Raw genomic sequence first — 19,472 nt, forward strand, 5'->3', positions numbered from 1 at the left:
GCCAGCAGTTCGCCTTGGCCCTTACCTGTGTGGCCTGACCTTGTTGCTGAAGCTGCTGCAACTGCTGGGCAGTGAGGAAACTCACAGGCTTATTGCCAGCAATGAGCTTAGTACCCGCGGGCATGGTGGTGAGGATGATATTGCGGCCCAAGCCACCGAGGCTGTGGAGGGAAAGCAGGAGTGAGGCGCCGTAACAGGCGGGCCGTGTGCTTAAGGAAAACAGGGAGCTCTGCAGCCCAGCGAAAGTTCCTGCATTCTGGACTGAAATGGAAACCAGCTGGTGAGACCACCTTTCTCCTAGCTTCTAGGCTTCCCATAAAGCCCCAAGGCCCTCAGTGCTCTGGATACAACGGCTCTGACACCGTACCCCGATCAGCAGGAATAATGGACAGGACTCCATGGAAGTGAGCATTCCAGAAAAGAAACTCTTCCCCAAAACAGCTGCCTTGAGACCATCTGATGTCCTCATGCCCCTTATCCCTGTTTAGGGCAGGACCACACAAAGCCCAGGCTCCCAAGTAAGCCCTCCTCCTCTGAACTATCACAGCACAGGGCTCAATGTCAAAGTGAGGCCTTCCCTAACACCCACACTGGACACTGCCATCTGAGCCACGGCACCAGCCCACCCCCTCCCAGCACTTCCCATCCCCTTCCTTCCTTTTTTCTCCATAGTACATATCACCAACCCACATGGTATTTTACTCTCTTATTTCTCTCCTCCCCCTACAATGTAAGCTTGAAGACAGCATGGATTTTTGTCTGTTTTCATCACTGCTCTGTGTCCCCAGCACCTAGAAACAATACTAGGTGCTCAAAACTGTGGATGAGCACAAAGAAGGAGAAATATCCAAGAAGAGCCCCAGAAAAACTAGCTGCCCTTCCTGTGCGTGGCAAGGAGCCATGTGGAAGCCCTGCCCGCCCATCACTCCGGAACTTACTTGGCTCCAAGGTTGCCTTTGATGATGGGGGCCGTGACCACACTTTTGCCCTTCATAGGCTGGCTAATAACAGACAGTGGAACCGTGATCCGCGTAGGCAGCTTCCCCTAAAGAGAAAAAGAAATCAGGCTTATGGGATAGGAGGGAAGGAGAACTAAGCACCACCTACAGGGCCACCGAACCGAGGAGCAAGCACTCAGATGCTCTCACTTCCTATACTCTGCAGGAGCCCAATATTTCTGAGGGGTGGGCCCAGGCTGCCCTCCTAAAACTGCTGACAGGCTGTAATAAGTGCTCACATACTCTACTGAGGTCTCATCTGATCTGTTAACCATACTCCTTCCTTCTCACTCCCGGAAACAGCAACAACCATATATAACCGCTACCATCAGGATAAACATGAGTACTAAACTGCAAAGGAAAGCACTGTGTTCACTTAAGCACGGTAAGAGTCTGAGCTCCACAGAGGGTAGGGTCTTAGTGATCCGTGTACCTCCCGATACTTGGCACACAACTATCTGAAGGAAGTGTGATGAAGAACAGAGGCACTCAGGAGTTAATATAGTGCACAATCCTGCTTCCCTGGAACGCAGGCTCACTGGCAGGGTGCACACAGCCCGGCACGCTAGATTAGGAACAGGTCACATTTTCCAAGTGCTTTCCATCTCTCCCAGAGATAAGAGGTTAGTTAAGGGACATTAATAATAAACTCAGCCAAGTGAAAAGTCCAACCCCAAAGCCACTAAGGCCCAAAAGGAACAAAATAGAAGCTCAAAAGGCCTAGAGTCTTTGGGATTTCAGGATGGCAAAGATTAGCTCACTGCATCACCTGTGTTCAGGATGCCTGCCTTTTAACCCTTAGTTGGTAATAAAATTTATACACAGTAAAATCTTGTGTAAATCTGATTTTTAAAAAAATGATTCAAGGGTGCCTGGGTGGCTCAGTTGGTTAAGCGGCTGCCTTCGGCTCAGGTCATGATCCCAGCATCCTGGGATCGAGTCCCGCATCGGGCTCCCTGCTCAGCGGACAGCCTGCTTCTCCCTCTCCCTCTGCCTGCTGCTCTGGCTACTTGTGCTCTATCTCTGTCAAACAAATAAAATCTTAAAAAAAAAAAAAAAAAGATTCAATGCTAGGATACTCAGAAAAGGCATCGACACTTCCCAAGGGCAAGCTATTTCTCAAGAAGCCAGGCACTCAGGTATAAAACTGTGTGTCACAGGTCCCCACACCAATCTCCAGTTGACTCACAAGTTGTAGCCCATCAGAAAGCACTCAAAGATGTCAACAGGCAACAGAATAATTTAAGATGGTGCCTCCAGGTGGATTTATTTATGGTTTTATTTTCTTAAGAATGCCTCAGTTGCTTCCAATATTTCAGACCACCAGAACACCAGCTGGAATTCTCTCTTTATGAACTAGCCTAACTAGCTGAGTAGCCTGGGAAAAGAATCCCTGCTCCATGCTCTGTGCCCCTCACAGGCTCCCAGGTTGTATTTGTCTAGACTGTGACGGAGTAGATGCCACGGGCTTACTACCTTTCTGTGTTAGGAGAAGGATTCAAGAGAAAGAAAAGTGGATCAAGTATATACTGTTTCCTTGCCTCCTTAATTTAACTTTTGTGATATGAGAACCTAAATAAATACTTCCTTTTAAGCCACACTATATTTCAGGGTTTGCTGGCTGGTTGGTTTTGCTAATATCCTCCTTCCTCCACCACTCTGGCTTTTATCCAAATTACTGAGGTTTTACTATATAGCTTGCTTAGGAAAGTAAAACTGTTTTATACCATGCATAGCACCCCACTCTACAGAACAGTGCTCCTTATCCATAGGCTAAAAAATAAAAACACACGTGCACCCAGAAACACACCTATGCTGATACAGGAATTTGCTTTATGATAAGTGTATTTCAAGTTAGTGGGTAAGGAATAAACTAGCTGATGATGTTGGAATAAAGTAAATATAAAATGACATCTCTACGACATGCCATTCACAAAACATATTTCAAATGGATTATCGACGATACTTTTTCTAAAACCCTGAAAATATTTTATGAAAATGAAGGCTAATATTTTTATAATCCTGGAGTATGAAAAGCACAAGACACAAAACCCAGGAACCATAAAAGAAAATGTTGATAGATCTAATCTGATAAAATGCCTGTAGAGCAAAGGCTCCATAGGCAAGGTTAAAAAATGACAGACTGGAAGGAAGTATTTTCTACACATACCAAGAATTAACATCCAAAAGATATAAAGAACCCCCTCAAACAATGTGAAAAAGCCAAATACCCCAGAAGAAAACTGGCAGATTTATTCACCACTGGACAGCACATGGCAAAATGGATGCCCAACTCCTCTAAAGATCAGGGAAATGAAACAGAAAAAGAACTCTCTTCACCACTAAGATAAAGTTAAAACAAACAAATCCTGGGATACCCAGCATTGGTTAGGGTACGGGGGAGAGAGGAGAGCTGCTGAGGGGAGTATAAGGTGTGTGACCTCTTTTGGTTACATTATTGGAGTTAACAGAGCTTTCCATATGTATCCCTGCCCTATTCTAGCATCCTCCACTCCAGAAATGCTTATACGTGTTCATTCACCACAGCACTGGTCTTTAATAGAACAAAGGTTCAAGCACACCCCTTCTATGGATTACCATGTATCAGTAAAAAGAATGCTGTCAATACCCACATAGGATCTACTACAATCCCCAAAACATATTTTTAAATAAATAAGGCAAATCACAGAACAGTATGTGGATTTAAGGTCTCTTACAGGGATTTCTTTTTAAACTATGTGTATATACTGTATGAAGATGCTCAGGAAAAGGCCCGGAAGGATAAATGCCAAAATACCAGTAGTAATTAGCCCTCATGAAAGGAGAAGTAGGGGGTGGTGAAAAAAATTTTATCTTTTACTCTATGTACTTCTGTACTGTTTTAATCCTTTATAAGAATGTACATATATACTACTTCATAAATTTGTTTCGAAATTAAACAAAAAAAGCCTATTAGGAAATAAGCCTGTTTGGGTCAAATGAAGTGATACAGACCAGGTGTACTTTCCATTCCTAAAAAGAGAAGCCCCCTAAGCAGAAGCGCTGTTCTTCCCTCCCCCTGGGTTACTCACAGCCTGGGACGTGGAAACCACCGTGGTGCTGACAGGGACCTGCCGCACGGCAGAGGCTCCCGTCCCAATGCTGATGGGGGTGCTTGCGGCCCCGGAAGCCACGGCCACAGTCTTGGACACAGCAGCATTCATACTGGGCAAAGACACCGCTGAAGTATGGACAGTTCCAGACCCACTGGCCACTGAGGACCCTTGCTTGGCATGGGCCGCAACTGTGATGGTCTGGCCTGCTTTGGGGGGCATCACTCCCAGGCCCTGCACGATGCGGATCGTGGCAGCCGGTTTCGCTTCGGAAGAAGCCACTGTGTTTTTCGCCTTCTGGTCTGCCACACTCACACCGAGCGCAGGCATCAAGCGGAAAGCTGAACTTGAGGCTTCTGTTGGCTTGAGGTCAGGAGTCACTTTAACCACAGTGGTACCTGTCGGAGTGGATGAAGGGGCACTGGCCGAACTGGCCTTGGCAGGGCTCTCCGTGGCATGAACCGGATTGGAAGTGACATGTAAGGTAGCAGAAATGCCTTTGCCCGCAGTGCCGCTTCCTGTCCCAAAGAGGTCCTGGGTCAATTTGACTGTGGTGACCTGGGATTTGGCCAACGTGGCCATCATGTCCGGAGTGATTCGCAAAACCGTCTGGCCTTTGGCATCCGTGGTGATGGAAGAGGGCGGCAGACGCAAGACATCCTTACCCTGGATGCAGAAGTTAGTGGCTGTGAGCGGAATGCTGTTGCCCGTCTGGGGCTTCACACCGAGCTGCCCAGTGATGGCCACCTGGATGGGAAAGAAACAGCACTGACCAGGGGAGCCGCAGTGCTAAGCTGCTGACATTTCTCTAACTTTTTGTTTCAAAAACTGGTGAACATTTACAAAAGTAGAGACCAGTGTATAACAAATCCGTGTACCCAGCTTCAAAGTGACCACTTTGCCAATCTTGTTTTATCTGTCCTTCCCCCTTTTTTTGGGGGGGTGGACAGAGGAGTTGGAATATTTTAAAGTAAACCACTATGTATCATTTTGCTGATCAATACTTCTGGATACACTTCTAACCTAGAAAAAGACTTTTTAAAGTAAAAAAATAATCACCTACACATTAAACCAGATGGGCTTAACAGATATGGAACATTCCATCCCAAAACAGCAGAATACACATTCTTTTTAAGTGCACACAGAACATTTTCCAAGATAGATCGCGTTAGGCCACACCCCCACACATACAAAACCCCTATTACCTAATAATCATCTATAAATAGTATCTAATAATATATATTTGTATTTCCCCAACTGTTTCTAAAAATGTCTTTTATTGACAATTATGATGATCGTCAATAATGAGAGCAGCAGAATGGCACCAGGGGTCCAGAGCATGGGCTTTGGAGCCAGACTTCCTGGATTCACACACCAACTCCTATTTAAGGTCAACGTCCCATGTGTCACACATGCAACTCTTCTAGCCTCAGGGACCTTCTCTCCATTGCATTCCCCCTCTCTACTGGATAACTGCCATCAGAATGCAAACATGCTTTAACATCTTTCAACCTACAAAAGCAGCAGACCCTCATTTACTCCACATCCCCCATCCAGCCCCGGTTCTCTGCTCTCTTCAAAAGCAGAATTGCTGAAAAACTGCCTACATGACCTGTCTCTACTTCCTCGCCTTACATTCTCTTTTGAACCCATTCCCAAACAGCCACCAATTCAGTGGTGGCCAGTCAAGTGTACTCATTACCTGTAACCAGTGAGTGATCCATTTTCAGCCTCACATCACTCACACTTTCATACCCTTGATACACGTGCTGACTTCATAAACACACTGGTCATAGGTCTGAATTCCAGTATCTGCACCTCGGTGTTTTCTAGCTCAGTAAATGGTATCACAATCTACCTAATCACTCAAGCCCAAAGCTGTGGGACACACTCAACTCCCTTCTTTCAACAGACCCCATACTCCGCCCACCGGAGAATCACTCGAGCTCTACCGTCAACCCTATATCCAGAATCCCAGCACCTCTCCACACCTCCAAAGACGATGCACACGAGCCAGCCCCAGCTCACCTGCCATAACTACGTCCCACCTGGTCTCCCTGCTTCCACTGCCACCTGAAGCCCATCCTATGCAGCAGCCAGGGAGCTCTTTAAATGTAAACCACATCAAGTCATTCTGGCCTGCGATCTTTCAATGGCTCCCCATCACATTAAAATTAAAATCGAAGTCTGACGTGATTTAACCACAGCTAACCTCACAAGCAACCCCACCTTCAAACACCTTCACACCTGCTCACTAAGCTTCACACTCAATGGCTTTCCTATTGTTCCTCAAGCACATGATGTGGAAACAACGGACTCACTGCACTTTCACTTGCTACGCCTATGCCTAGAATGCTTTGTCGCCAGATAATCAAAATATGGCACACTCTCTAACCTCATTTCATCCCTCTTCCAAATGCCATCCCCTCAGGCCTGCACAGACTGCCTTAGCTAAAATGGCACACGCCTACCCCTCCCCGTTTACTGCTCTCCTTAGCTCTTATGACACCCGTCCCTGAAGCAGTTTTCCGTCCCCCAGCTCTATGAGAAGATGAGCTCCACAAAGGCAGGGATGCGGCCTCTGAAATACACCACTAGATCCCCAATACTCTGGACAGTGCCTGGCACAAAAAAAGCACTCGATAAATATTTGTTCAATGAAAACAGTGACATTATTTTACCATTAGATTATTCCATTTCTTCATGTACAAAATAAGAATAACAAAAGCATCTACGCCATGGCATTGTAAGGATTAAATTACCTAGTATCTACAAAAGCATGGTGCAGGTACATGAAAAGCACATCTGTCACTGCTACTGTGCCGAACAATTTTTTTGTGATTTTTTTCCTTAAAGATTGTATTTTTAAATAATCTCTGCACCCAGCATGGGACTCGAACTCACAACCATGAGACCAAGAGTCACGTGCTCCACTGACTGACACAGCCAGGCGCCCCACTGCTTACCAATTCTTCAAAATTTGATTATCATCCTTGCATATTCACAATGAGGAAAGTACAAATGTATCCTGTATTATCAGAGTTAAGCAAAAATACCAGCAAAGTATATAATGTTATACCGCAAGATCTTCATTAAATAAATTCATGGAACATCTACTCCAAATCCAGAAACTACTAAATGCTAAATTATATGGAAAAGAAACAGAAAAAATCTTCAGCATCTATGAGGCCTGCACCGCCACTGGTGGGAACTCACCTTTGAAATACCCGTGAACTAAGGATCAAAGATTACAAATCATTAAGATCTCCGACTATCCTTTGCTGTAGAACAAAGGCGTCGAATCCACCCAGAGATTTCCACTGACCTGCTTGATGATGTTCTGTCCTGTGACATTCTGAATGACAGCAGCTGGGGAAGCACTCGGAGCAGAGCTCCCGGGAGAACTCGTGGCTGGCTTGCTTGCGGGGCTGGCTGTGGCAGGGATACTTGTCATCGTGAGCCCCGTCTGCCCGGGGCCAGGACGCTGCACAGTGGCCGCCGTGCTCTGGGCTTTGACTGGAACGGTGGCCATTACTGTCTAGTTCAAGTGTGAGGCCAAGAGCTTGATTAGACACGGAGATGCAGCCCAGCACACCAAGCCATCTCCAGTGTGCCACCACCCAGAAGTGTCCCTCTAAGAGTACTTGTACTCTACCAGTGCTTAAGGCTCGCTACGCTACTAAGTGGACACTGTAAAGTTCTTGTATCTGTGTGGAGCATCTTAATTTTCAGAAAGCTTTCACATTGAACCTCCCATTTTATTCCTACACAATGAGAACAAATATTATAGCCCTTTTATGATAAAGGAAACTGAGGCAGGAAATAAGACTCTTCTTTAAAATTACCCAACTAGTTAGCGGCACGGCTAAGATGAGAGGCACAATGGAAGGAGCCTGAAATTTAGAATCACATCCCACCTCCACGAGGGTCCTAACATTACAATCCTGAGTAAATCACTAAACTTCTTGGAAGTTCTGATTCCCAACATGTAAAATACAACTTATTAGTCATGCTTACTCAGCTGTGAACATTAAATGAGCTGCTGTGTCAGGCTCCTCAGTCCCTCCCCAGCCTGCCCAGTGGACTCATCAGACTACCTCAGAGTCCAAGGCTCGCTGTCCCCATTTACCTGGGACACAACTTTGGTCTGTGGAGCAGTGGCTGGAGCGCGAATCTGTGGTCCCGTCGGCATCTGGGGCAGCGTCTGCGTTGGTCCCGCCGACTGCTGAGTCACAGTAGGAAGGCCAGGCTGGGCCACCACCCGCACCTGGGGTAGTCCAGCTGAGCCAGGGTGGCTCACGACACGGGCGGTGGCCTGAGAACTTGGTGGAGTCTGGCTGGAAGCCGGGGAAAGCATCGTTCCTAGCTGTGGCATGGTTGGGGAAGACACCAGAAGAACACTACAAGGATATGGGAAAATAGGGGGGAGGGGAACACAACAAGACCCAAACAATTTAAGCCACACATCCAAAAGGCCTTCAGAGGGAGAAAGCTGGAGAAAAAAATGGAGGAGCTTACCCTGAGCTAGATTTAGCTGGTTCTGAGACAGCAGCAGGGCCACTTTTGTTCACTGATGACACAGGTGGAGGGGAGATCGGAGTGGCAGGCAAAGCCGGAGTGGTGGGGGTCACAGGTGTGACCGGGGTGGGTGGCATGCTGGAGTCACTGAGGCTCATCTGGCTCTGCTCAGAGGGGCCACTGCTGAGGACCTTCAGTGAACTCTCCTTGGTACCGGATTTCTACGAGCAGGAGAGAAATCGGGTGCAGTTACCAAAAGTCCCCAAGGGGTGGCACGGCCCTGCGGTTCCCGAAGGCCTCGCTGCCACCACCTGCGACACCACTGAGGCAGCCGCTCTCAGAGGTCACTTACCACCTTCGATGGGGGCTTGGGTTTTTGCTGAAGGGCTTTCCTGGCTTTAGCTGCAGCTGCCTGTGCTTGGTGAATCCGCTCTGTAAACAAGAGTGGTAAGCCTCAGCAAGTTTAACCTCAGCACAGTAAGGAGGGTGGCTTCATTAAGAGCCGAGCCCCGGCTGGTGGCCTCACCAGCGGGCTAGGTCCTGCCTGAACGTCACTGAAAAGCCTAACAGCACTGGGGCAGGAAGTCAGAAGCTTCCCTAGTCCACTCGGGGCCTCACGCACCGAACTCCTCCTCACTCCGGTCTCGATGCAGGTAGATCCACAGCTTTCGCCCAATGTCGTATTTCACACACGGGTCTTTCTCATAATGCAGCCGATCCAGTGCTCCGCTCACCACCGTGTTCACCTGAGAACCAGAGCAAAGGGAGAAAGGGACGTGTCAGACTCGGACGCCAGAGCAAAAGCGCTGGGTGTAAGTCGCAGCCGATCAACAGATCCTAACTCGGCCGGGGGCAGCACCGCCAACGGCTCACTGCGTCACTGGCAAAACAAGAAGCACCCTAGGATTCCTGAAAGACTGAGCTGTGCCCTGAAGGAGCCGGGGAACTAAGAAGCCGTAGAAGCTGAAGGAAACTGCAGAGTCAAATCTGTGCTCCACTGACTACAGGGTCTTAGGTCATCACTGTTCCCATTTCTTAGGATCTCCTCCTTTCCTCTTCATCACTCAAGTAAAAAAAAAAAAAAATTACGACATTTTATGTTTCCCTCTAAGTTCTCTCAAACGCGTTCTGGAACAAAACAAACACCATCTCTTTTCCATCCTACCTGGGTGCTGGTGACATCTGGGGCAAGAAACTGGGAGTCCTTGAGTAGTTCACAGATCTCTGCCCGGGTACCTTCCCCGTTAGGCAGCCGGGCCGCAGCATCTCGAACTGATGGCATGAGAAAATGGAAAGTCCAAGAGTCAAGCACGGCTGCCACTGAGGAGCACTGTCCTTCTCACGTGCTCTCGTGGGGAGCAGCTCGCTGAGGAGTGTCTCTGCTGTAGTCAGACTCGGCATTACCATCTATTCTGATAGTAATAAGGGGGCAGTGGCCTATATTTCTCACACTTTCAGCCAAGACTGAGGTCTGTTAACTCGGGTGGGAAAAAAATTTCCACATCTGACTGAAATTTAGCATTTTCCTTTAATTATGAGCAAAGGTATTGGCAGTGACGTGATCAGAAATCAGATATTTTCATATCACATCACAGCTGCTGTGGACAAGATCACTTCACAGTATCATTTCCACTTATCACTATACGGAAATTACAGGAGATGTAAGACCTGCTACTGGGAACTGTCATTTAATATCATAATAAAAACATATATATTTCTGCATCATAAATTTAACATTGTGATAAGTATTTTAATAAGGCCGGTTTCTTTAGTAACTCTATGCATTTCATTTTATGCGTTTAAAGACCAGATCCTGAGATGGAGTCTGCAGGATTCATCAGACTACCAAAGAGCTTCATGGCACAAAAAAGGTTAAAAACCTCATCATTAAAATAATCAGCCTAGGGCGCCTGGGTGGCTCAGTTGGTTAAGCGACTGCCTTCCGCTCAGGTCATGATCCTGGAGTCCCTGGATCGAGTCCCGCATCGGGCTCCCTGCTTGGCGGGGAGTCTGCTTCTCCCTCTGACCCTCCCCCCTCTCATGTGCTTGCTCTCTCTCATTCTCTAATAAATAAATAAATAAAATCTTTAAAAATAAAATAAAATAATCAGCCTAGAGAAAGCATATTCCCACACTCAAGCTAACTATTTAGCTGGCCTGTGAAAAATTCCTACATGAAAATAAATGTGAGCCCAGACTTCAGGGAAGAAACACCAATTCCTAGCATCAATCTCTGGGGATTGAATTCCCCCTTTATGTCCCAAACTCCAAGGCCTCCTAAAACTGCATCTGACCATCAAAGCCCTTCTGGGGGTGCTGGTTGGGGAGACAGCTGATTAGAGAAAGAAGGGATCCCTGACAAGAGACAAATGACACATACCAAGAGACAGGATGGTGACATAGGCAGGCCGGTCAGAGCGCAGCAGGGAGTGTTCCCGAGCCTTGTTGAGTGAGGTCTCCTTGTCAAAAACACCCTTCACAGGCCCCACCACAGACTCGAAGCCATGCATGCGAAAGGTGAATGCCTTATGGGGCTGGCTGTATCTGTAACGCTCCTACCAAGAGAAAAGAGACAAGGCTCCTAAGTCACAATTAGTGGGGTTCTGTCTAATGCTCTCATACAATAAGGGGTCGACCTGGAGAGACTAAAACAAGGAAACAGGGTATTACACTAGGAATACTGAGCCAAACACAGTGGGAAAAGGATGATCTCCAAAGAGATCACTAGTAAAGGGACAGAGAGATAAATATAGATGTATTCTGCTGTCTGGAAGAAAACCCCATCAAAACATTTCTCATTCCCTTTCCTCACACCAATTCCACCCCCAGCAAACAATCTCAACCAACAGAATATCTAAGGTTAAGGGTGTGAGCTTCCTCTAAGAATATGGACTCAAGGAGAGTCAAGCTCAGAGCTTCCTCTGCATGGCCCCATAAATGAAGAGATTTTCACTGGGTGCTAGCAATCACTTACCTGCTCCTGAAAAACTCTTTTCTCCTCCCCCGTGCTGGGCCGCACCACATAGTCAGTTCTTCTGGAACATAAAGAATTTTGTATCCATCACCCCTTCTCCAGTACCCAGAACCAGTCCTTTGCACCATGAAAAAAATGTCCCTTCATTAGTACTCTGTTTCTGCAAAGGTCAAAAGTCCACTTTCCAGATCCTACCAAGTACTCTCGTATTTCCAAAAATTACTCGAGTCTCAGAAATCCAGAAAAGTTACTACGTAGATGAGAAAGAGACTGTTTTGTTTTTACCTGTTTTCAGTACTATTGCTAAGTAAACCCCATCTAATGGCAACCAAAAAATTCAGCCTGAGAGGAACAAAGGACTTCAAATTTGTAACGTGACAAAGATGGTTTTTCTGTTCCCAAGAGAAACTGAGTTTCTCTGTTACATAAGACAACGGTTCTGCCATATTCAGGCTGGCCCTCTGTGCTAGTGCGCAGGAACCTAAAGAACCACACATCAAAAGCAATAAAATACTTAGAAATAAGTTTAACCAAAGAGGTGAAAGATCTGTACGCTGAAAATTACAAGAATCTGATTAAAGAAACTGAAAAAAAAAACCAAACAAACAAATCAATGAAAAGATTGCCTATGTTCATGGATTGGAAAAATATTGTTAAAATGTCCATATTACTGGGGCACCTGGGTGGCACAGTCAGTTAAGCATCCGACTCTTGGTTTTGGTTCAGATCATGATCTCAGGCTCTGCGTTGGGCTCTGCGCTCAGCAGGGAATCTGCTTGGGACTTTGTCTCCCTCTCCCCATCCCCACTACTCTTCTCTAAATCAATCAATTTAAAAAAAAAAAAAAAGTCCAATTACCTCATATCACCTATAGATTCAATATAATCTCTATCAAAAGCCCAAAACCATTTTTCACAGAAACAGAAAAAATAATCCTAAAATTCATATGGAACCACAAACCCCAAATGGCCAACGCAATCCTGGGAACCATCACACTTGCTGATTTCAAACTTTATTACAAAGTTGTAATAGTCAAAATAGTACAGCACTGGCATAAAAACAGACACATAAGCCAATGGAACAGAATCAAAAGACCAGAAATAAACCATTGTGTAAATGGTCAAACCACTTGCTCCATATCTGACAATGGAGCCAAGAATAATCAGTAAGGAAAGGATAGTCTCTCCAATAAATGGTGTTGGGAAAACTGGATATCCAGATGGGAAAGAATGAATCTGGACCCCTATCCTACACCACTCACAAAAATTAACTCGAAATGTATTAAAGACTTAAACATAACACCTAAAACTGTAAAACTCCTAGAAGAAAACATATGAAAGAGGCTCCTAGACACTGGTCTAAGCAACAATTTTTTAGACATGACACAAAAACACAAGCAACAAAAGTAAAAATAAACAAGTGAGACTATTTCAAACAAAATCTTCTGTACAGCAAAGGAAAAAACAAAATGAAAAAGCAACCTACCAAATGGGAGGAAATATTTGCAAAGCATGTATCAAAACCACAATGAGATATCACCTCACACATGGTAGAATAGCTATTACCAAAAAGATAAGAAATAACAAGCATTAGGAAGGATGCAGAGAAAAGAGAACCATTGTGCACTGCTGGTAGGAATGTAAACTGCTTCAGCCACTACAGAAAGCATATGGACATTCTTCAAAAAATTAGATAAAAAAAAAAAATTAGAACTATCATATGATTCAGCAATCCTACTTCTGGGTGTACTTCCGAAGGAAATGAAATCACTATCTCGAAAAGACAGGTGCACCTTATGTTCATCGCAGCATTATTTACAATAGCTACAACACAGAAACAACCTAACTGCCTGTCAATGGATGAACAGGCAAAGAAAATGTAGTATATAATAATCCATAAGGCAGAATATTATACAGCCATAAAAAAGAAGGAAATCCTGCTATTTGCAACAATATGGATGGCCCTTCAGGGCATTACGCTAAGTGAAATAAGTCAAAGAAGATAAGTACTGTATGATCTCACATATGTGGAATCTAAAAAAAGCCAAACTCACAAAAACAGAGAATGGTAGTTATCAAGGGGTGGTGGATGGGGGAGATGGGGAGAGGTTGGTGAAGGGTACAAACTTCCAGTTAGAAGACAAATCAGTTCTGGGGATCTAATGTACAGTATAATGACTAGTTATCAATATTGTTTCATACACTTAAAAGTTGCTAATAGAAACCTTAAATGTTCTCACCACAAAAAAAGAACTGATAATTATGTGACATAATGGATATAACTAATATCATGGTAATCATTACATAATATATACATGTACCAAAATTCAACACGTTATACACCCCACAATATTATATGTCAACTGTATCTCAACAAGGCTGGGGCGGGTGGGGTACACAAAGGACCACATCAGACTGGAAACAATCACATGAAATGATGTGATACAAAGATCTCAGGATTAGAGATCAAGAGGCCTAAATTCTAGATCAGGTCCTGTCACTAACCTTCAGCAAGTCACTTAACCTCACGCCTCAATTTCTTCATAGGTAGAATGAGAAAGATTAGATGAATCCTTCTCAAATGGGAAATGAAGGAGAATTCAGGGAAAGGAGTATGCCCTCCTACAACATGGATCACAACCCCCTCAGAAACTCTACTGTGCAATCCTCTCCCCAATTCAGAATCCTTTGCTCAGAAAGCCACTCTTACTGATGGGAGTGTGTTACCCTTCTCAGGTATGTTAAGGCAGGTTAGAATCAGTGGACACCTAGGAACTCTAAAGTTCACTACGACTCTAACATACTAAGAAACGTCAGCAAAACCATGGCAGTACCTTAAACTATAATTTCATGGCCTACCACCCACCATTCAAGTATTATACTCACACCCGAGGAACAGGTGTTGTGGCATCTGAGCTGTCTTCATTTTCTTGCTGGAGAAAAGGAAAACATTAACAGGTAAATGGACTAAAGAATTTTGGCTAATTTAAGGACTCTGGAAATCCAATAAGAAAAATCTGGTTATTTCTTAAAAACCGTACCTTACAGAAAGCCTGGTCTTTGGTTTCTAGCCACAGCTGGAAGAGTGCAGCTAATTCCTTTTCATTATCTTGGGACTGGCCTATCAGGAAAACAAAAAGGCAAATAACAACAAGAGTAATAACAATACTAAAACAATCTACGGTATTACTCAGAATCCCACTGTCTCTTTACTTGCTGTATCTATGCCAGAGAGAGAACCCATCAGGACCTATAGTGCAATGATCCTGTGCACATACTATCCCCTCAGCCTGTATTGCCTTCCATTCACTGTCTGCCTGGACCAACACTTCTGGATGTTTCCTCAGTAAATCACTCCTTCCCTAGGTATTTGCTGAGCAGCCGCCGTGTGCCAAGCACTGCATACTAGGCAGGGTTACTCAGTGAACTCAGCCTCTGTTCTCACGGAGTTTATAGTCAAATGAGAAAAGAATACAAGTTAATAAAATCTCAAAGTGGTAGGTATCACAAAGGATATCATGAAAGCTTACCCTAGGGAAGTTTTCCTGTCCTTGGGGGTCAGAAAAGGCTTCTCATTGTGGGGCAACAAAGGCATTCTACCAATTGGCATAGCAATAAGAAGGCCCTCAGGAAGGAGAAAAGCTTGACCCCCTTGATCTGCCTAGAGATGAGCACCTCCCTCCTGCCCTCCTCCCCTCTTACTTTGTTCGGGCTCCTACGGAAGCACCCATCACACGATGGTCCCTATGTCTCCTGCCCAGACTAGAAGCCACAGAGACCACCAGCACTCGGGTCTGCCTGTGGGAAGAATACAGCCTCCCAGGGCCTACCCTTCTCAAAGCAGCTAAGATGATGCTTCTGAGGACTCTTACATGTTCTCCCTAGTCAGGCAGAGTCCCACCATCGCCAGAAAGTGCTGAACTTTCTTATCCTGGGAAGATTCCTCTACTCCTCTGCCTTCTAGAATTGCTCCTTCATAGTCCATTTCCCTACAGCCTAATCAATCCTCTTCTCACACCACTCCCTCCACATCCTTACCTGGTGTGAAGTCTGCCACCTGTCTTAGCTGGTCCACAAGCTTAAAATCCTTATTATCTGGTCGGATAAGGTCTGCCACCCCGGGCATAAGTCCCCCTCCAGGCTGACTTCAAGCCACCAGTCTGACAGAGTCAGAAAGAGCGACACGGTCAGCAATTTTGGGTTGCCTTCAGCTCCCCACGGTCCTTGATGCCCATCACCCTAGTAAGGAATCACTCTTACAAGAAATTCACCAGTTCTTCCACGTTCTCAAATCCATGGGCTTTATCTTCCTGAACCCTTTTAGGATGATCAAGGCTAATGACCACTCCCCACTTCCTGTGTCCTTCCCTGGCTTCCAAGATCCAACTATTTCATGGTTTCCTCCCAAGTCACTTCTGCATATGCTCTCCTGCTCAGCCTGCTCAGCCTCGGAGCTTCTCAAGGCTTAGTCTAAGGCCCTCATTTCTCCTCACTTCACGCTTCCTCCCTATGCCTTGATAACTGTAGATATGCCAACAACTCCCTGCCTTGACTCTCCCATATGGATTCTAAACCCACACATCCTACTGCCTACTCAACATTAACACTTTTAAATACCTCGAAGGCAGCTCACACTCAGCACATCCAAAACTAAACTCAGGATCTCCGCCCTCACCCCAGGCAAGATGTCCTCCACAGCTGCCTACCACAGTGAACGGCATCTTCACCGTGAGGCACAAATCTAGCAGAAGTGATGCTTGACAGCACTCTCCCTTTACTCCCCGCAGCCAGTCATAACCAAGTCCCATGGCTTTTACCACCTACAACTTTCTCAACTTTGTCCACTCTCCTCGGGTCCAGGTTATCATCATCTCTACGTAGGCCTGTGTGATCTTTTTGAATCGAATCTTCCCTGGCATCGCTGATCCATACTGCTTCCTCCACATGGAATGCTCTTCCCCTCAATCTGCCTCGCTCCTTCCTAGTCATCATTAACATCTCTGCTGAAATGTTCCTTCCTCAGGAAGGTCCTCCCAACTCTGCAGAATACACCAACACCTCGTCATAAACTTCCAACCTTTCTGGTACTTTCCCCTCATAGAATGTGTATGTTTGTTATTTCATGTGAATGGATATTTGTTCATTATATACTTCAGCACCTAACCCAATGCCTGACACCTAAAAGCCAAATAAACGTAAGGAATAAATGAATCTACTGTGTTCACAACCTTCTCTCCATCTCTCTTCCCAGACCACTCAAGGGAGTAAAGAGAAAGGTTAGTGAATTTCAGTAGGAAATCAACATGGAATTTTCCTCTTAACACCATCACTGGTAACCAAATTACTTCAGGTACATAATAAAACGTAGTAAATGGGACTTCGTCAATTAAAAAAAAAAAAAAAAAGAATCCTGCTCTTTGGAAATAGTGTATTCAGGGCTGTCTGACATCCTGTTGCACGTTACCCTCAATAGCAAAGCCCACTGTTGGGAAAGAAAAATAATTACACTCTTACAGGTTAATCTAAAAGCATAGGCACGATTTTTTTTTTTTTTTAAGATTTTTATTTATTTATTGAGAGAAACAATGATAGAGAGAGAGCATGAGAGGGGAGAGAGTCAGAGGGAGAAGCAGACTCCTCGCTGAGCAGGGAGCCCAATGCGGGACTCAATCCTGGAACTCCAGGATCATGACCTGAGCCGAAGGCAGTTGCTTAAACAACTGAGCCACCCAGGTGCCCCCATAGGCACGATTAATATGATGATGGGTCCTACTGCAAAATACCCCCACGGATTTAAATCCATCGTCCTAGAAGGGCCATCCCACCCCAGCTTGGGGGAGCCAAAATCCAGTGGAGGGGTGAAACTTAGACCCTGAGATACCAAAGGGGTCACAAAGGATCTTTTTAACTGAGCAAAATAAGACTTAATATTGCTGTTCTCAATATCCTACTAGGCTGTGTGGACTAGAAGGCAAGAGCAGCTGAGCAGAGGATGCAAGACAGTGAAAACCCACCTCTACGAGTGGGCAGTATGAATTACTCACCAAGCAATTTCCACTGCTGGGTTTTCTCTTTGAATTCAACAAATGCTGAGAAACTGGAAGGTATGGCTGCAAGAAATGGGATCACATGAACAAGCTGCATAGGTCAGAGCGCGCACAGAATTCCGAATAACTGCAATCCTTGAGCTTTGAGAGAACTTTTGAATGTTTCATAGTGGATCAAGACAGCGGAGACCCCCAAGGCACAGCATTAGGTGAAACCACAGGGATTTAACCAGGAATGCTGTAGTTTACCAGGAAAATGAATTAAACAAGGGGGGGGCGGGGATACTTGACCCTAAGGAAAAAAGTACCTTACCACGACTTTCCCCAGCAAGATATTGCAGGGCTGGTAACACCAACTCTGCCCAGTTGGGGGCGGCAGAGAACCAGCTATTGAGGGAGCTGGCTGGAGAGGACTGCCAATCCAAAACCCGTTCCTCCAGCTAAGGGAAAACAAAGACAGAAGCCAGTTAGAGTTCTATTCCACACCAGTAATCCCGCAGATGCACCTGAGCAAGCTAGGATACATCTGCAAGTCACAGAGCAAGTTAGCTGCAGAGCTCTGAGAGGAACCCAGAATTCTTCTCCAGCTGTAGACTGTTAGTTTTCTACAATTTGAAAACTCTGATGTACATCTGACTTTTCCAAAACTCTTACCATAGGAAGGCTAGCCTGCCCCTCTAGCAGCAAGATCTCTAATAGAAGAGAGAAGAAACTGGAAGATATTTCATTGATTCCAAGGCAAGGTTTGAGGTCTTCAAGAGGCCTAATGAAGGAAAAAATATGTAAGAACAATTGAAGAGACCAAGAACACATCCCCAGATGGTTTAGGCCCTCCAAACCCTCTAGGAGTCCTACAAAAGTTCAATAAAGGACCACACCATACACGTTCCCTAGCAGGTCCCCTGGGACTCTGGTCTTGCACGTTCAACACACACGGGCTCATTCCATGTACCAGTGCTGCGTACACCCCAGGTTAACCTTTCACCCTCGAGCAGCAATCTCTTGTTGCTCACTTACTCCTCCTTGATAGCAGGTATAGCCAGCGGAGAAGGGGCCTGGGAGAGAGGTGGGATCCCGTCAGCACTGCTTAAGGGTTCAGCCAAATCCTCTGCCTCTGATTTGATCAGTTTTATTTTCTTCTTCTTCTTCTCCTCTTTTTCCTTAACCTTTTTTTTAAGGACAGCCAAGTCATACAGGGCTAGGAAGAAAAGGCAACACAAATCACAGAACTGCATTTTCTACATCAGGAAGTGAGGGTCTTATCTGAATGTTATTTTCCAAACACCCACCAGTAGAAGAAAGAAAAGTCTTAAGTAAAAAGACACTGAGTTACTTTTTGTTTGCTTTTTTGTTTTTCTTTTTTCTTTTTTTACCAAATCCAGTGAGATTTTACAAGTTAATTTTAACACCTATTAAAGAGCCAAAGATCTACTGTATTGATTTTACATTCATTCTCCACCTACAAATCCATAAGAGGCAATAACTAAACAAAAGTTATCAGCAAGAAGGAAGCTGTGGTCTCATTTACTTATGCCACACGTAGCTGGCTGACGTAACGTAACACAATAGTCAGATGAGGTCAGCCTCCAGAGGACATCACTTACCTGCTAGAGAGCCCTTCCTGCCGGCATTTACTCGAGTCATGATGTCACTGAGAGTCAGGTCCCCTGTCAAAAGGTCCGGATGATCCTGGATGTGATATTCAGAGATTTGTTATCGAGGCCCCAAAAAGAAGCTAAAACTGCTGATGATTTTGCCAATTTACCTATAATCAGATATTGGGCGCACTTGCGGAAATCATATCTCCCCTTCATAATGGGGCACAGAACCCACTTCTAACATTT

The 19,472-nt window shown here is 45.3% G+C and overlaps 1 protein-coding gene across 6 annotated transcripts in view; it reads right to left on the minus strand.

Annotated features, from left to right (window-relative positions):
• NFRKB (nuclear factor related to kappaB binding protein) overlaps positions 1-19,472 on the minus strand; it is a 41,301-nt gene that overhangs the window by 4,204 nt on the left and 17,625 nt on the right. For 5 of the 6 annotated variants that reach the window (XM_035009300.1, XM_035009296.1, XM_035009299.1 and 2 more), the window contains 18 exons: positions 19,233-19,317; positions 18,646-18,826; positions 18,283-18,391; positions 17,942-18,068; positions 17,626-17,691; positions 14,623-14,702; positions 14,468-14,514; positions 11,583-11,643; positions 10,989-11,163; positions 9,774-9,880; positions 9,231-9,354; positions 8,961-9,040; positions 8,609-8,829; positions 8,220-8,490; positions 7,416-7,628; positions 4,070-4,837; positions 939-1,045; positions 26-161 (listed from right to left, as the gene is read on the minus strand). In XM_035009300.1, the coding sequence (XP_034865191.1) occupies positions 26-161; positions 939-1,045; positions 4,070-4,837; positions 7,416-7,628; positions 8,220-8,490; positions 8,609-8,829; positions 8,961-9,040; positions 9,231-9,354; positions 9,774-9,880; positions 10,989-11,163; positions 11,583-11,643; positions 14,468-14,514; positions 14,623-14,702; positions 17,626-17,691; positions 17,942-18,068; positions 18,283-18,391; positions 18,646-18,826; positions 19,233-19,317 (2,958 nt within the window). Of the gene's footprint in view, positions 1-25; positions 262-938; positions 1,046-4,069; positions 4,838-7,415; positions 7,629-8,219; positions 8,491-8,608; positions 8,830-8,960; positions 9,041-9,230; positions 9,355-9,773; positions 9,881-10,988; positions 11,164-11,582; positions 11,644-14,467; positions 14,515-14,622; positions 14,703-17,625; positions 17,692-17,941; positions 18,069-18,282; positions 18,392-18,645; positions 18,827-19,232; positions 19,318-19,472 lie in introns of those variants that run through there. The other variant, XM_035009301.1, reaches the window with a different exon arrangement.

This window comes from Mirounga leonina, unplaced genomic scaffold (genome assembly GCF_011800145.1).
Source record: "Mirounga leonina isolate KUSES-001 unplaced genomic scaffold, KU_Mleo_1.0 Mir_153, whole genome shotgun sequence".
Taxonomy (NCBI): domain Eukaryota; kingdom Metazoa; phylum Chordata; class Mammalia; order Carnivora; family Phocidae; genus Mirounga; species Mirounga leonina.